Source organism: Amblyomma americanum, chromosome 6, assembly GCF_052857255.1.
Source record: "Amblyomma americanum isolate KBUSLIRL-KWMA chromosome 6, ASM5285725v1, whole genome shotgun sequence".
Taxonomy (NCBI): domain Eukaryota; kingdom Metazoa; phylum Arthropoda; class Arachnida; order Ixodida; family Ixodidae; genus Amblyomma; species Amblyomma americanum.
In genome coordinates, this window is record NC_135502.1 from 113,636,443 (window position 1) to 113,652,639 (window position 16,197).

Consider the following 16,197-nt stretch of genomic DNA (forward strand, 5'->3'; position numbering starts at 1 on the left):
CAATGACTTTTCAAATAAAATTTGCAAATAATATGATAACCACTCAGCATACCGTTTAAGGAATTCCGTCGGTATTTCATCGGGACCGCTCGATTTCTTCGGGTCCAGAGACAGCAGCTGCTCAAAGATGCCCTCCCTATTAATGCGAATCTCGTGCATTGAGTATGGCAACGGGTAAATTGTTGTATGATCACTCTCAATATAATTGTCATCCCTACTAAAGACCGACTGGAAAAAATCATTAAACAGATTTGCAATATCGTTTTTATCAGTCACCTCATCGTCCCCATCCATTACCTGTGCGATTGCGTTCTTTTTCGCTGAAAAATATCGCCAGAACTTTTGTGGTGAGCTTGTGAGAAAATTAGTCATTGTTGTATTGAAGTAAGTTTTTTCGAGTCTAATAACACTGTTTTGAGCTTCTTTTTGATGTTTGAAAGTTCTGTCGCTCTATTTTTTTTGCTTTCGTAGCCTTTTTACCTTGCGCTTTAACTGAATGATCTCTCTAGTCATCCAAGGATTGAGCTGCTTCGATTTCTTTGAGCGAGTGGGAACAAACCTATCAATGCAATATTTTAGTGTGCCCTTAAAACGTTGCCACAATTCCTCGACACTTTCATGGTGTGATGCAGTTGCAAACTGATTCAAGTTTTCTTCTAAGACGTCTAAGATAGACGTATCGTCTGCCCGGCTGTAATCTTTGACCCGTATTAAAACATGCGATTTTTTGCGAACTTGTGTGTTCAACCGCACATTCAAACAGATCATCTTGTGGTCAGATAATCCCGGCTTGACAGATATAGTGTGGTCTGCCACTTTAGGGGATAAGAAAACCAAGTCCAACAATGACTGGGACCCCGATGTAACCCTTGTAAAATCCTTTACTATTTGCTTAAGGTTATGAGTAAACATAATTTCCATTACTTTATTAGCACTGCTTATTTCTACATTACCTGTTGACAAAGTTTCCCAATTAATATGTGGCAAATTAAAGTCGCCAGCCATTATCAGTTTGGTGTTCTTATTTACATGAGAGTTAAGGAACAAAAGCAATTCATCCAAAAATTCAGGAGATGTAGAAGGCGGCCTGTACACAACACCTACTAAATGTACAAGGTTCCCACAAGAAACCTTGCACCACACCATTTCAGAAAGGCTGCAGTTAAGAGCGACTGCAGATACTGTGCTTTTAATAACAATAGCCACCCCCCCCCCCCTCCTTTAGAATTTCTATCCCATCTAAAAACATGGTAGCCTGGTGGGAAAATGCTATCGTTACTAATTCCCTCATGTAACCAGGTCTCGGTTATTAACAATAAGTCAGGGTTCTCGAAATTTAGCAAATGTTCTAAATCAGTTGTTTTGTTTGCTACACTGCGGGCGTTTAACAGAATAATTCTGAGCTATATTTGCGAGCAATCGCTATGATCATCGGAATCTGCAGTTGATTTGGTCGGGGATAGCGAACTATGACCAGCAGACTCATCGTTAACTTTGGGTCGTCCTATCTTATCTTGGTGGGTTCGGTACAGACAACGCTCTTGTCATTCATGATCCCATGCGTAAATGGTGTTGTTAATCTTAAGTTTATCATGTATCAGTTTGACCTTTGTTCCGTTATCTCTTTCTGCTTTACTACTTTGCCACAGTTTTTTTCGTACTGCTACTGTTTCCTTCGCATAGTCTGGGCTTACACTTATCGGGCCGCCTTTCAACTTCCCGCAATTCTTAAATACCAACTCTCTTTCTCTAGAGTCGAAAAAGTGCATAATGACAGGTCTATGGCTACCAGTTTTTTTCTTGCCTATACGATGAATTCTGTCTATAGTTTTCGCCTGAACGCCCAATTTTTCATTAAATATCTTCTGAACCACAGCTTCCCTCAGATCGGAATCTGATTCGTCTTTTGCTTCTTTGACACCAAAAACCAAAAGATTATTACTTCTGCTCCTGTTCTCGTATTCAGTCAACTTATCTGCCTGCTGACGAACAAGGGTCTCTAAAGTTTGCATTCGTTTGTTCATTTCTTCGATAATATCAAGAAATCCAGTCATCCTATCGCATTTTGCATTAAGTTCGGTCATTTCTGTTCTCAGTTTATCTATTTTAGCATCCGACGTGGCCTGGTTTTCTAGAATTAACTGCAACATTTCAGCAGTCTTTGGCCCCGGGTTTTCCTCAATATCACCAGAAACCAACAAAGACAATAACATAGACCAAGTGTCACTCAAAACAGTCAAAGCAGTCAACAATCTTCCAGGGCACGGCAGAACTAACAGAAAGCGGTTGTCACTCCTAACACTTCCAATATTAGTCAAATAACGAACCTGTAACAGCAGGATCGGAGGCTTAGACATGTTGCCGATTGTCCAGGTGCCGTGCCCTCTGAATGCTCCGGCGTCGCGCAGTTCCTTTTGTAGGCTAGCCACTGGTGACGTCACTGTCATCGACGGAAGACGCCCCTTGAACAGGTTATCGCTGTCGTGATGGGTCGCGTAGAAAAATGGTGTTTCATCCGTTCCACAGGTGGAAATGCTTGCGGCAACAATCCACGGCAGGACCTGTAACAGCAGGATCGGAGGCTTAGACATGGTGCCGATTGTCCGATTGTCTCCCTTCCGTAGTATAGTACTTGATTCGGGGTTATGGGGCCGTCAAAGGTGATGACTGCTGTGCTTGTCTTTCCTAGCATGCGGGCGGCGAGGATCTTGACTCCTTGCGTGCGTACTCTTAAATTTGCCTTGAGCTCCGCTGGTGAGGTACCTGGGTCCACGCCATGGATGACTCCACGCTGCGTGTCCTCCGGTACACCACGTGTGCATTTACCGCGTAGGTGCGGCACCCGAACGTGAGTTGGGTAATGTGTCTCACGAGCTGGGCCGCTTCTTCATTGTCCGTGCTCACGATAATAATGTTTGAGCCGTTACGTAGTCTGGTGATTAAATCTTCCGCCTTGCACCTCGATCCGGCTGCTGCTACCACCACTCGAGCCACTTGATGGGTCTGTAAATTTCTTACGATGAGCCCCTTCGGCCTGAGTACTATCTTGAGGTCGTCCTTCGGGAGCGGAGGTAGTCTTCTCTGCATTGCTCCTCTCTGATTCGCCGCAGCTGGCGCGCCAGCTGTGCTCCGCGCTCCGTCTGGGGTTTTTCTATTCCCTTGCACAGCCGCCGTATGGCCGCTCCGCTCGCTGTCTCGTTGGCGCCTTTTCTATCGCTTGGACATGGCGATCTCCCAATTATGGCCTTCTTCTTCCTCGTGAAATCTTGTTAACGGTGTGCTGCACTTCGGATCTTGTCTGCCTGCCTCCTGTCCGCGTCGGCTCTCCGCGAGTGCGGGCCCTGCGGCGTCGAGGTAGTCTTCCTCCATGTCTTGGGTTTCGGCAAAATCCCTGGTCGGTCCTTCCATTACACGTCGATTCCCGGGTTGGTTACTAGGTCGGGACATCATTCCGGGCTGCATATCACCTCGGGCCGAGGCCGGGGAGCTCGCGAACCCCCGTACTTGTGTTAGGCCTAGATAGGCCTAGCGTGCGGCCGACCACGTGGGAAATTCAATGTCCGGTAAAATTCAAAAAATGGGTCCCACCGTTTCGAATTTGGTGTCCAAGTTTGGTCCTCTTCTGATCCGCCGTTGATTCCAACCAAAATTTTGATGGTCCAATGGGATTGAACGGTCCGAAAAGCTCGAAATTCGCGGAGCCCATGCAACGTGCGTCCGCTCGCCTCGGCTGCTCGCAGCGCCCCCCTCTGTCGGAGGGGTCGAATAAAGGTCTCAACTGGGTTGGGCACGTGTTCGGTCTATCTCGGAAAAGCTTCACGTGACCACAACGAGATAATGCAATGATTTTGTTCGAATTCTTGTTTTTATTCCTAGGCCATTCTCCACCCAAGCAATATTATACTCCCGCCGTTACCAGGGCCGGAGCGTCGATGAACACAAGTGGAAGGTAGAAAAAAATCAGAATAGAATAAAATGGGAATAGGATGGTTATAATGTCCCGTTTCACGGCCGGGTATGCACCTGTGGGCGGGCTTGGCATGGCCAGTATTTCTCAAACGAAAACCAGGGGTCTCGAGTCATGATCGGCCATGAGATCTCGGCATCCATGCTTCAAAGACAGTGGGTGGTTAGTTTATCCAGGATTGGTGCTAGAGTGTCAGGTTCGTGAGTTTCAAATTTATTCGTTGCTTTGTTATACAGGTAACAAACGCGCAATAAAACAGGAGCTAAAGGCGTAGCTTGACAGGGGCTTTTGCCCTATCGAGCAGTTGCGGCAGACAAGGTGCAATTTCAAACAAAACTTGCTAGCATATACCATACATCTTGTACAGACAACAAACGTTGAAAATGAACAAAAGATAAAATTAAAAACACTAACAGGCATAAAAAATACATCAACTATATATAACACACGCTGATTATTGTATTTTAACAAAGCAGCATAAGGAGAAATTATAAAGTTAAGTATTTAGTATTTCACGCTCCAGCAGGAATCTTCTTAATGACTTCTTTGAAATACGTGTCCTGAAATCAATCCTGTCTCCTAGGTTATTTGAAAATAGGGGGACTTGGTAGTTCAAGTGTTGCGTGCCATAGTTTGTACGTACGCGTGGTGTACTAAGTGTTTCTTTTCGTAAGCAGTGTCCACTTGGTGTCTTAGGTCCGACGTTATTATATAGCTTTATTTATGGATTGTGCAAGCTTGTAATAGTATATCTGACTAGGGTTAAGGATTTCATGTTTTAGGAAGAGGGGTTTAGTTGGTAAATTTTGAGGTCTCGTAGATGTCTCGTGAGGTCTACTCGTAGCACCCCGTACTAGGCTGCATTATGATAGTCGGCAATGAAATAAAGTGTAGTTTAATGTCTTCAACCAGAGAGATATCAAGTTAGTTAACTACAAAGGCACCCAACAATCTTACTTAATTCTGCACTTAGCTTGTCTACGTGTGTGTTCCAAGATAAACCGGTCTCAAACCACACGCTCAAAAATTTCTGCGTCGCTATTTGTTGCATTTTAATATTATTAAATATTATAGTAGTGGTTGTTTCAACCGGTTTATAACTGGAGAAAAAATTGTATATTTGGTTTTATTTATATTTAGTTGTAGCCTATGTGTATGAACCATGCTGAAAGTTTCTTCAAATATTCATTAACTGTACATTCTAGATTTGGAAGCGAAGTAGACGCAAAATATACATTAGCATCATCTGTTTACATAATCAGACGAGGGGAATCAGGTATATCAGACAAGTCATTTATATAAATATTAAATAAAATTGGACCTAGTATAAACCCTTGCAGGACAACACTGATTAATTTTAGTTTGGGCTATGCATCATTGTTGAATTTTACATACTGGTAGCTGTTAGTGAGATAATTCCGCATCAAGTCTAGTGCACCACCATGTATGCCGCAATTACTAAGTTTGGTTAATAATATTTCATGGTTAACGGAATCAAACGCTTTACGTAGGACAAGAAATCGTCCAAGTGAGAACAACTTATTTTCAATATTGTGGAGTATTTCATGTTTGGTATCTAGTAAAGCTTCCTCGGTACATTTTTGCGGAAACCATATTGATTAGCAGATATAATGTTAAAACAGAGACAGGGGCCCTCCCCTCCTTCCCTCTGTTTTGTGTCAAAATCTTTCTTTTACCTACGTCAACCTGATCGCTCTTAGCACATTCCGTGCTAGGGTGATGATTTTTGCGCTCAAGAACAAGCTGGTCCAGCGTGTGTCCTGTCTCTTACTCTTACTTTGGTTCCTGTCTGTGTTTGCGCTAGTCAATATGTTTCACTGCTACAACCAACTAGCCCAAATGAAAGCCTTGGAATAGTGGTATTAGGATTGCGAGTAGGTTTATGCCTAAGAGTGTTAATTTCTGCCAAATTTTTCTAGGGTCACTGCAAATACGGGCTAACGATTTTGCATAGTATTCTACCTTTGCTTTCTTCAATTCACCATTAAGTTGATTTCGAAATTTCTTGAATTCAAGAAGCTTTTTATGGTCCCGGCTCTACAGAAATGTGTGAAACATTTTGTTCTCGATTTTTTTGTAGTGGACTTTCATAACCTAAGATTTCCTTATCTTGCTGTGTTTCTTCAAAACTCTTAGCTAGCTGAAAGGATCTGTCATAGCATTCTTTAAATTTGTTTGCAAATAAGGTGTAAGCGTTGTTGGCGTCGGCTTCATTAATAACAAATTCCGAATTTACATCCATTATGAGAGACCGAAAGAAATCTAAAGACATCATGTTAACTTCTCGATAGGAGATAGACACAGGATTATTGTTGCGGTTATGCCCAACAGAAGGAAGAAAACAAAACACAGGAAGATAATTACTAACATCTGATGTTGGAAGGCCGGCAAATGAATTATCAGGATCGTTTGTGATACATACATCCATTAAGGCCGCACAATGAGTTGTAATGAGAGTAGGACTTGCGACAAGATTACTGCATGAACAGCGACTGATAACATTATTCAATACTTTTGCACGAGAATCATTGACTAGAGTATTAATATTCATATCACCCATTATAACAAACCTATTAACATGATTGTGCAAGTAATCTAACATGTGATCAAGCACTAAAAGAAATCTATTCTTGTTTCCAGAAGGGGGTTGATACACAACAACCACAACATACCACGACATAAAGACATACCGCGTTCTTCAGATTTTTCGAAAAAACTGGACAAATGAATGACAAAAACAACACGGTGGATGAACATACAAAACAAAGGGAGAAAGAGAAAGGAGAAAAGGAAAAGGGGAAGGAAAAGGGGAGGAAAAGGAAAAAGGGAAAAAGTCTGTTCGTCCACCACGCTTTTTCCTGCCGTGAATGTGTGTCAACATGACCAGCTTTCTTCGCTATTGAATGTGACATTTGAGAATGGAGGATGTGCCACCCATCCCTGTCCAAACAAATCTCACTAAGCGTTTTAAAGCCGAACAACGATGATATTTTGTTTTCGCATCGGTGGTTTGCCGGAATTTCGTTTAAACCTCGGCACTTACAAGTGTTCGACGGGCTATAGCTGAGCAGGGCTTTTGACGGCGGCTTTTACGCAGGCATGCACGTGAACGTGAGCAGCGGGGCGACGTGGGTCGAGCTGCGGTGGACGCTGCGCCACGACGTGGCCGAGGAGGAGCTGCTGCTCACCTGCTGCGAGCCGGACCAGCAGGACGCGTGCCCGCACCAAGCGTGCCTCAACAGCAGCGCGCGCCGGCACCTGCTGCGCCCCCTGGAGCCATCCAGGGCGTACGACGTGCGCTTCTTCCGCCTCCGCGGCATGGCGCTGCTGCTGAGGAAGCGCTTCACCACCGGTGAGCCTGGTTATTCTTCATCTCGCACGTCGTTTGCAGCCCTATGAAAGTCGGAGCTCTCTCGTTCAATCAGGGTCAAAGAAGACAACAAATAGTCCCCCAAATATTGAGGAGTGCTGTGACTATTTAAAAAAAAACATTGAACTACTTGAAAAAATATTTCAGCATGGTGCTTTGAATATGCAGCGTGTATTTAATGCATAAAACGTTTAAATTAGCAGAGAAAGACCGCACGAACGCAGCACAGCGGAGGCAGGGGTGCAAAGTGGTGCGGCGCTATTCGTAAGCATGCCGAACACCAAGTCAGGCGAATCGGCCGGGTCTCCTGCGCGCAGCAGCTGTACACTGGTGCTTTTCATTCCGAGCGATGGAGCCACCGGTTGCGGCGTGAGAGGTACAGAAGAACACAGTTTGCCGCGCACGCCGTTCTGATTGGCTGAGATCGCCGCAACCTTCACAGCACTGCAAATGACTTGTGAGGTGGAGTATAGTGCTCCACTCGTGTTTCGTCCGCTCAAAGGCCACACTCAAGATACCTCTTCAGTGTACATTTACAATGGGCATTTTGCGTCTTTATCCACAAGGCCGTGTTAAAGTAATGCCTTGGCATAAATGATCATGTTATTAGTTGGACCAAGCACTGCTAGATTGCTTGCGGCAAGTTTCTCGCAACCACGGCCCAATTTAGTCAATCATCTCTAAACGCGCAGAAATAATGGTAGCCTCGCGTGCTATCGTGCACCCTGCCAGTTAAGTTCTCGAGCTGTTGCTCAGGGACCGATCGTGCGCGCACCCCGAAGCCGGCAGCTTGGCCCCCTTGGTTTTTGGGTGTGTTGGATGTTTTTCAGAGCTCCTCGAGAAGCCACCATCCAGGCGCCGCAGAAATGGGTTTGTTTTGAGACAAACGCGGCAGATGGCGGCAACGACGGTTAACCGGCAGTGAGGAGGCCCGTCCTTGTAAAGTCGCACTCGGGCCGCAAGACGCGGCCGACGCGCGGACCCCTGGGGTTTCGAGAGGGGGTCGCGTGTAAATTTATTGCTTTCAACGGCGAACCGGCCGCGGGACGGGCCGGACGCCTCGGAGCAGGCAGCAGAATTGGGGAGCGCGACCAGGGCAGTGTGCGTGGTTCGGACTGGGTGTTCGGTTTCCCTGAGCTTCCGCTGGCGTTTTTAGTGATTTTGTGTCTCTGTGCTGTAACCAAGCGGAAATGCGCAACGTCTTCGTGGAATTCGCGCGGTGCCCGCGCGACAACAACAACGTGTGCATCGGCGTGCTATTGGCTCCTTCAGTTTGAACGAAATTCTCCTGATTGGCTCCGAGAAGCGCATTTCCTATTGGTTACAAGAAGGGTCCCCAGAATGCTGGGCGAAGGGATTTAAGGGCGAGTTTTTGGCGCGAACGGGAGATTAGAGATCGGAGGGCAGGTCGCCTGTGAGCGCCCGTACAATAAAGAGCTGGTGTCCCGGAGAAGTTGTCCAGTCTGTCGGTCACCCAACATCAATCAAAAATTAACTGGCGAAGTCAACAGGATGATTCCGGCGGCTTTCTGCGGAGCGCACACGGACACGGGCACTATGGGACACCAGCGGAGGACGACACCCTGGTGAGAGGCCCCGGCGCTGTGGCTGAGCATCGCGAGAAGTGGGCGCCATTGCGGAGGAAGCAGGCGAGCTCCTGGTGACGGGCTTCGGAGGCTGTTGGGAGAGAAGAGAGGCGACATCCTGGTGCGAAGCCTCTGGAGCTGTTGGAGTCGAAGAGGGGACGCCAGCTGAGGAGAGTCTTGGACGAAGACTGGTGCAAATCTGCGAAGCAACGAGGAGGCAACGAGAGGTCTCCGAGCAAGAGAGTGCTGCAGCCGTTGGAAAGGACGAGGCGGCGTCTGCGGCTGCGACGAGACAACACCCCTTCGGTGCAGGCGTCCGAGACAGTAAGGGACGCGTCTATAAGAACACTTCCAGGTGACAGCGCAAGGTGACTCCTGAGCCGGTTCGTACCGGCGCCCTGTGCGGTCCAAGCGGGGCACCATCCTTCAGGGTGCACGCGGGACGACAGCGACGGAGGAATTCAGGTGGGCCCTCTTCCTGCTTGCTACGGGTCAATCATGTCGGTCACCACACGGTCGCAATCTCAACGGGCAGATGAATCTGGGGGATTGGAATCAGGGGCTGGAAGCCCACAGAACGTATCTAACTCGGAAGAGCAGCGCTCTCCAGAGGAGAGGCAGGGCAGAGCAGCCACGGGCAGCAGTGACGCTGCTATGCGAGTCAGGGAACGAGAGCTGGAGATAGAGAGGCTGAGACTGGAGGTCGAGTTGAAGCGACTTGAAATTGAAGCTAGAACCATCGAGGGTGGAGGTCGAGGCGGTAGGACAAAATTAGGGCAGTACGCGGACGATCTGAGGGCAGTCCTCGCACCGATGCCCAAATCTGATGAACTTGTGCCTGCATGGTTTAAGACAGCGGAAAGTATGCTCCGGAGCTGTCCAATCCCTGATAGCATTTCTGGCCAGGTAATACTTCCTTTTCTAAATGAGAAGAGCCGCACTCTGGTCGCCAACAAGTCGGACGATCGGGTGCTCCCTTATACAGAGATCAGAGAGCTGGTGCTCACCGAGCTGAAACTAACCCCCGAAGAGTACAAGCGCAGGCTCTATGCATACCGTAAGGGCAAGGAAAGCTGGGGTCAGTTCGTGACTAAGCTGGAAATTTTGTTGGATTATTACCTGCGTAGCCGAAATGTCGCGACGCTAGAGGATTTGAGCCAGTTGTTGGTCGCGGACCGCGCCAAACAGATGATGTCAGACGAACTGCGCGCATATGTTCTGCAACGCGAAACAGGAGAGTGGTTTATGCCCACAAAGATTGCTGAGCTTGCAGAAAAGTTTGAGGAGAGCAGAGTCGTGCACTGCCCGAGAACGATGGACGCGCCGAATGAAGTTTATGGCCAGCCACGAGAGGCAGGCAGCCAGACATGGGGCGGCGAGCAAAGAAACGAACGCCGACCTGCAGTGAAATGCTTTGGCTGCGGGCACCTCGGTCATATGCAGCGGAACTGTCCGCAGACTAGATCAAAGGGAGTGGCTGGTCAGGAGTCAGGCGGGGAGCTGCAGCTGTCGTCGATATTGACAGCGAGGGCCGCATGTGAGCTGGAGGCGGAGACAGAGATCGGGGCAAGTGAGCCAGCGCAGGACTCCAGACTAACTTGGGTGGAGCTGATCTCTGGTGTGCGCCCGTTCAAGTCTTGCCTGGACTCAGGTGCAGACATAACGGTACTGAGGAAGGGGGTTGTCTCAGATAACGTCAAAGCGCAAGGCGCGGGAAAGGTGCGACTGCGCGGCGCGTTCGGCCACACGGTCCCGGCTGATCTCATGTATGTTCCCCTGAGTTTGGTCACGAGAGACGGCAGCTCGAACCCGCAAACTTTCAAACTCTGTGCCGTTACAGATGAGCTGGCTGAGGGAGTAGACGCGTTACTGACCCCCGATGTTTTCGAGGGGCTGAGCAGAGTACAGAAGGACGCTTTTGAGTTGGCTGATAGAACGATAAGGGCAGAGAGTGAAACCGCACTTCACGAGGACAGCGAAAACGCCGCGTCCTTACGAGAGTTCACCAATGGGGAAGTAGTCCTGGATACAGGCCAGCACAGTAACACGCAACCCAAATGGATGGGCCCAGCTAAGGTTAAAGAGAGAAAGCGGCTGGACAGTTATGTCCTCCAGTTCAGATGCTCTTTCGAGGCTGGATAGCGACATTGGAAGCTGAAAGAAAGAGAAAGGGGTGCCCCTGTTGCAGCATGGTACTCAAGTGCAAGAGCTAACATGTGTGGTAGCGACCGACATGGCGGACTGAGTGCTTGCAGGACAGGGCCCTGCCTTGATGTGTGTGTGCGCGTGATTGACTTGGATTCATTATTCCTCGTGTGGTGTGGCATGTGGGTGTAATTCGCTGCGCTGGTATGCTTCAAGTTAAACGGGGTTAAGTTGGAACCGCGATTCAATGCCCTGACATATTTCTTCATCGCACTGTACGAATGCCTTGAAAGTGTGTGTTGCAATTTGCGTGTATATGTTCGTACGAAAACTATCGGGACCATTGTTAAGACTTAAGTTGCTTTTGTTAGATGTGGTAGTTGTGTGTATTATCGATGTGCTTTTTCGTATATTTTGGTTCGTACGTCCCTTCGCACTTTTTCATTGTTGTAACGCGCTTTGTGTTGTGCGTACAGCGAGTGTACGCACAACATTCTCGGTAAGGAGGAGTTAAGTTGTCGAGCTGTTGCTCAGGGACCGATCGCGCGCGCACCCCGAAGCCGGCAGCTTGGCCCCCTTGGTGTTTGGGTGTGTTGGATGTTTTTCAGAGCTCCTCGAGAAGCCGCCATCCAGGCGCCGCAGAAATGGGTTTGTTTTGAGACAAACGCGGCAGATGGTGGCAACGACGGTTAACCGGCAGTGAGGAGGCCCGTCCTTGTAAAGTCGCACTCGGGCCGCAAGACGCGGCCGACGCGCGGACCCCTGGGGTTTCGAGAGGGGGTCGCGTGTAAATTTATTGCTTTCAACGGCGAACCGGCCGCGGGACGGGCCGGACGCCTCGGAGCAGGCAGCAGAATTGGGGAGCGCGACCAGGGCAGTGTGCGTGGTTCGGACTGGGTGTTCGGTTTCCCTGAGCTTCCGCTGGCGTTTTTAGTGATTTTGTGTCTGTGCTGTAACCAAGCGGAAATGCGCAACGTCTTCGTGGAATTCGCGCGGTGCCCGCGCGACAACAACAACGTGAGCATCGGCGTGCTATTGGCTCCTTCAGTTTGAACGAAATTCTCCTGATTGGCTCCGAGAAGCGCATTTCCTATTGGTTACAAGAAAGGTCCCCAGAATGCTGGGCGAAGGGATTTAAGGGCGAGTTTTTGGCGCGAACGTGAGATTGGAGATCGGAGGGCAGGTCGCCTGTGAGCGCCCGTACAATAAAGAGCTGGTGTCCCGGAGAAGTTGTCCAGTCTGTTCCGCAACGTGTCGCCGGATCACCGAACCATCAGAAGACTTCAAGATCAACACCATCGATCTGTCGGTCACTAACATCGATCGATCAGTCACCCATCCTCAAAATTAACTCTGCCCATAACCTATTTTCATAGGAAATGTTGAGCTTAAGCATGACGTCATTTTAGCTCCCATTCTCAGCAATATCAGTCGAAAATCTGGCCTTCTCACGACGAATCTCATGCGCGAAACTAAAGGCAGCATCTTTGAGCCATCCGACGGATTGCTACGCTACTTCCGCAAAACATGCTGTCGCCATCATTCGACGACGCCGTGGATTGCGAATTTTTGGAAATTCCGAAGCATTTCTGAAGTACAAGATCCACAATACTTCTCGGAGTTCTTTTTTCCGCGCACAAAGGCGACACAATAAAGAGGACGAAGACAGGACGGTGCGCAGCCTGGTGTCGTCTTCGTCATCTGGTCTTCCTCGTCCTTACTGTGTCGCCTTTGTGTGCGCAAAAATGAACTCCGAGAATGGACCAACTATACGCACAACGCATATTACTGGTATCACTGCTTCTTTCGGTTCGTTTACGGCCCGGTGTGCGTTGAAGCGTCCAGAGCAAGAAAGTGCCGCTGTGTAAGCGACGCTTTTCTGTCTGCGGTCCTCTCAGCCGCAGGAAAGACTGAACCGTCGGCGTCCAACGTGACGTACGTCTTCTTGGGCGACGGCTCGGTGCTCGTGTCTTGGGGTCCCGGCGAGGACTGTGCTCTGGCAGCATCAGCCGCCGGAAACGATAGCAGCCGCGAGGGTAACCGGGGCTACCGCGTGTCCTGGGCACCGGAGGGCTCGGACGGAGGCGAAGACGTGCTGCAGGCGGAGACCATCGCGGACACTCGGTTCACTCTGCGGGGCCTCCGCCTTTCGGCCATTTACGCCGTGGAAGTGCGCGCCCTCGCCACGTGCGGCGCCGAGGATGCGCCGCGCGTGTGGACGCTCCGGATAGAGACGCCACACGCCGCGACGACGGCGGCTGAGAACGCTGCCGAGGAAACGCCGCCGGCTGAAGCCAGTTCGCTGCCGATATGCGGCGAACGCGGCGACTAGTCGAGTGTCCTGAGCAGCAGGGCAGCAACCTTCGGCGCTTGCCCTGAAGAAATTTGCGACCACTGTGGACGTTTTGTGCTGTCTTGTGTACGATTAATGAATTTTGAATTGTCTGGCGTTTTAATCGACGATGATAATAGAAGAAAGTTTTCCTGTGCTTGGTCGGTGATAACGTCGCGGTGGGAAGTGCTCGGAATATGTGCCGCAGAATGGTTGCCGGTGCCCGAACTTTCCCTGCGGTCACCACTGGGTTCCCGTCTCCAGCTCTACGTCACGCGTTCGCGCACAGCTAACGAGTATTTATTCCTGGTAACACAACGTGTTGCTGCTATCTCCTGCTAGCGATCCTTATCATGCCATTGATCGCGTGGTATCTTGTATGTTTTCTGCTCCAGGGCGTTTATGTCCCCGCTTCATTATTTACTGTTTGTACTTTGTTTGATTGGCAGTCTCTCCTAAAATGAAACGAAGGAGAAAAAAGATCGGTTTGCGTAGTTAGGCAAAATGCGAATTAGGAGCGCTAGCAGGTTTTCATTTCTGCTCCGGTGTTCAGGTCCAGTGCTCATGGGTGGCAAGGTTTCGGATAGCGGTACAGGGTTAAGGTCAATGTATGCGGAATCGGTCATTCTCTACATTCATAGATTCCCGGGAATCTTTCTACTAATCCTAGCGCAGTGGTGCAGCCGTCAAGCGATGCACCACAGCCCCGTCCGGCCGAGCGGCCAGCATAATAAAGTGAAGAAAAATAGTTCTTTTGTTACAACGAACATACTAGGTGCGCATAGTTAAAAGAAGCTTCTATAGATTGCTCGAGCTGCAGTAGAAACGGAGTAAATGTATCGTGGAGAGAGCAGTGCGCCAGGACACCAGGCATACCGTCGTGCAGCCGACCTATTAGCCGGAATGAAAGTTACGAACGCTTAGAGTCGTCACCACCATCCTGACTACGCCTACTGCACGGCGAAGGCCTCTCGCATCACACTGCAATTTGATAGAGCTGTCCTCAGTGCCCCTTTAACGTCCACTGACCTGGGTTCCTTAGATTGTTCTTGGTGCTGCGAAGAGGTGGTATGAAACTGTCTCGCTAAAAAGGGGGAGGAGGAGGAAAAGCTTATTTAGCCAAAGTCAGTTGGGCTCCATCCTCTTCCGGTGTTGTCCTGCCGTCCAGGACTCCGTTGGCTGCCGCTATGCTGCGCTCCCGCTCGATCAGCCGTTGCTGGTCTTGTGGGTCTGTGGTGGGCAGAGCAGCCTCCCAAGAGGAGAAAGTGGGGCGAGCGAAGATCTGCGTGTGTACTCTCGTCGGCCCTATACAGTTCCGAGGTGGCGGTGGTTAAAAGTTTTGTTTGAAAGTTAAAGGTCATCAAGGGTGGGCTCATACTCACCCAGGAGTCCACAGGCTTGGGCTTCACGGAGAGCTTCTTCCACTTGCCGTATTTGGCCAGTCGGTTTAGCAACCCGCAGATCAGGCCGCTCTTGAGGAGGGGGGTGGCTTGAGTATGGGGGGGGGGGGGGGGCATTCCCACAGGCAATGTATCGGGGTGGCCTTGGTCGCCTCATGTGGAGCAGAGTGGTAGGGTTAAGGAGGGATGGTAGTGATGAAGGAGGTGGGGAGAAATTCAGTGAAACGGAAAGTCGAGCTGGTTGGTACTGGTTCTACATGTTTCGAGCGCAAAAAAATGAAACAGCCCTTCTTCCACGATCTTCGTTTGTTTGCGCTCGAAAAATGCAAAGGTATGCGCTGCATCTTGAATCTATAGTGTGCGGCGACGTGGTAGGAGCGTGAGGCGGCTGTTTTTAATGGGTGGCGGTTTAGGGGTAAGTTAGCAGAGCCCGCGAGGAAAGACCCACGCATTTGTGCAGTGGCTACGTACAAAATTCGCGGATATAACCATTTTTTCCTTTTTGTTTCGAGGCATGCAGACCACCTGTAGAGCCACTGAGCTCAAGACCGTCACGCAACAGCCGAAATATGTGTGTTCCCGTCGGCCTGCGAGCTTTTTGCCGACACGATCAACGCGGTCCCGCCGACAAGTGCCCGCGCCGAGGAGCTGGCCGGGTACACGTTACGCGAGTTATAGAGCGCCGGCAGTCTCGTCTCGGTCTCGTTGGAGGATCCCTGCCTCGGGAAACCCTAAACGGCCCTTTCACTCACACCGCTTCTCGGGGAAACGCTCCCTTTTCTTTTGTTCGTGCGGGTGTGTGCCGAGTTCACGTATTCACCGTGGGGGAAACGGCACCGCTTCTGGGCGGCGCGCGGGAAGCCGGGAACACGGATTGTGCCTGGTCAGTGTCAGTGGCGCGCTTTTCGAACGCTGGCCTTTAGGTCTCTGTTTCTTTAAGTCAACGGGCGGCTGCGGCGGCGGCATGCCATGGTTCAAGAGGGGTGCGGAAAGATATACACCTCAGCTACGCTCATTGCCCGAACTTGCAGTGAGCGGCGGCGCCGATACTATTCTTTTGGCCATGTGCTTTTGTTTCTGCTGGCTGACGCCGTTTCGAGGAAAAGAGGGAAAATGACGGTTCTGTTCGCGCGCGTGTGTGTGTGTGTATCCTGCCTCGATTCGTCAGCGCAGTCCGACTTCCTGAGGAGATGATGCTGTGTTACGATTTCGTCCCGCTTTTCTTGTTTTGTGCCTTATCTCAGTCACATGGGTCTCGCTGGAAGCACTGTGAGTCCGCCTAAATACTCGGCCACAGGCGACGGCTACGTCACGATGGGGCCGACCCAATAAGCGATGAGCTGAGGGGTTAAGAGCAGATGTTGGCGGGAATGGGG

General features: G+C 49.8%; 1 protein-coding gene across 1 annotated transcript in view; it reads left to right on the forward strand.

Moving 5' to 3' along the window:
* Positions 1–13,754, forward strand: part of LOC144094935 (protogenin B-like) — a 37,946-nt gene extending 24,192 nt beyond the window's left edge. The window contains exons 6-7 of the mRNA XM_077628803.1: positions 7,086–7,340; positions 12,988–13,754. Of these exons, the coding sequence (XP_077484929.1) occupies positions 7,086–7,340; positions 12,988–13,421 (689 nt within the window). The 3' untranslated portion in view covers positions 13,422–13,754. The remainder of the gene's footprint in view (positions 1–7,085; positions 7,341–12,987) is intronic.
* Positions 13,755–16,197: the final 2,443 nt, after the last annotated feature.